Raw genomic sequence first — 1,582 nt, forward strand, 5'->3', positions numbered from 1 at the left:
CCAATCTGAGGACTATGGTTACCTGGTCCTCAGGTCTCTGTAGGGTAAATCCAGACAGCTAGCTAGACAACCTGTCCAATCTGAGGACTATGGTTACCTGGTCCTCAGATCTCTGCAGGGTAAACCCAGACAGCTAATCCAGTTAGCTAACTAACAGGTGCTTGCTAGCTGATGCTAACCATGCTAACAACGCTTACACTGGCTAACAAAGCTAGCCTAGCGACTTCGTTACGACACATCTCTGGCTAACAGTTAAGCTAACGAAGTGTAGCTGTAGGAGCATGGAAATAAAGAAAGTATCTGAAATAGGGGCATTTCTGTGGAAATGTCATCCAATGAACATCTTATAAAACTTACTACAATAATGAAATGGATAGATATTTAGATACAAAAAGATATAACTCATTGCACTTTGCGAAAAATAGGTTTTACACATCTTCTTATTGTAGAATTTAATTAAGTACATTAACTTTGTTACACTCACATTTACACATTTGGTATATTTGGACTTTACTTTAGTATTTCTCTACTACTCTATACTTACAGTTAATTGACACTTAGTTTATTTACATTAAAAAACGTGATATGATAACGTGACGCAGTACCAACTCACTCAGTACAATGAAACTGTCTTTTTTAGGTCAACGGCTGCCAGCCAATCAGGAGCGACCTACCAGAGCAGTATCCAATCAGATTTGACGGAGCGCTATTTAAAAGGTGCTCATCTCCGTGTTGTTTACCTGCAAAAAACCCCGGTGTGTACAGCTCTTTCCTGCAAGTCGTGCTGGTTGCAAGCTCTTGTTTTTAACTCGTTGCTACCTACGTTAATAATGTCTTCTGTTGAAGTTCGTGCTGCGGTGAGTAAACTGAACTTATTTCGCTGTTTTTCTGCGTTTCGTTGTTAGCACAAGCGGCTAATGTTAGCTTCGCTAGCTAGTACCTTTTAGCTAGCCGTACAGTCTGCCCTTAACTTAGCTTTACGTAGCCCCATGCCTTTTATTAGTTGTGTTAACGGACTAACTGAGCATTTATTTTGTTTATTTGTGTCTTAAAGCAGCTCCCAGCCGCGGGGAACCCCGGGAAGATGGGGAGGAAACCCGCAGCAGGTCCGAGGAGGGCTGCTCTCGGGGAGCTGACCAACTTTCCCGCAGCAACAGTCAACACAAAGGTGACATTATCATGGCAGGAAGACATGGTGTCGTGCAACAATGGGTGCTCATGTTGCTCTTATCGCACACTTTGTCTCTGTTTTCAGTGCTGTGACTCAGAAATTAACCCAGAACACACATGGACACGAGCTAATGTTACACTATACAGCCAAACGAATGTGGACACTACACAAAACTACAAATCCAAAGTCAAATAGAGGCTGTAGCAGCGTATTAATCCCAGTGTAACGTTACATCTGATCATGTAACGGTAATCTGACACTTTAAGCAAAATGCATTGGATGCAGTAACATTCATTTAGCTGACTTTCAAAGCAAGTTGAGTACATTAAACCATGGGACAATTGAAATTATAAATGCAGTTACATGAAATTAAGCATAATACATAACTGCTTAAAGACAACCCCCCCCCCC

At 41.6% G+C, this 1,582-nt stretch overlaps 1 protein-coding gene across 1 annotated transcript in view; it reads left to right on the forward strand.

The window, feature by feature from the left end:
- The first annotated feature begins 705 nt into the window (after positions 1–705).
- The window catches only part of LOC117954749 (G2/mitotic-specific cyclin-B2-like), a 4,705-nt gene continuing 3,828 nt past the window's right edge, over positions 706–1,582 (forward strand). The window contains exons 1-2 of the mRNA XM_034888761.1: positions 706–857; positions 1,055–1,168. Coding sequence (XP_034744652.1) covers positions 831–857; positions 1,055–1,168 — 141 coding nt within the window. The 5' untranslated portion in view covers positions 706–830. The remainder of the gene's footprint in view (positions 858–1,054; positions 1,169–1,582) is intronic.

Source organism: Etheostoma cragini, chromosome 1, assembly GCF_013103735.1.
Source record: "Etheostoma cragini isolate CJK2018 chromosome 1, CSU_Ecrag_1.0, whole genome shotgun sequence".
NCBI lineage: Eukaryota > Metazoa > Chordata > Actinopteri > Perciformes > Percidae > Etheostoma > Etheostoma cragini.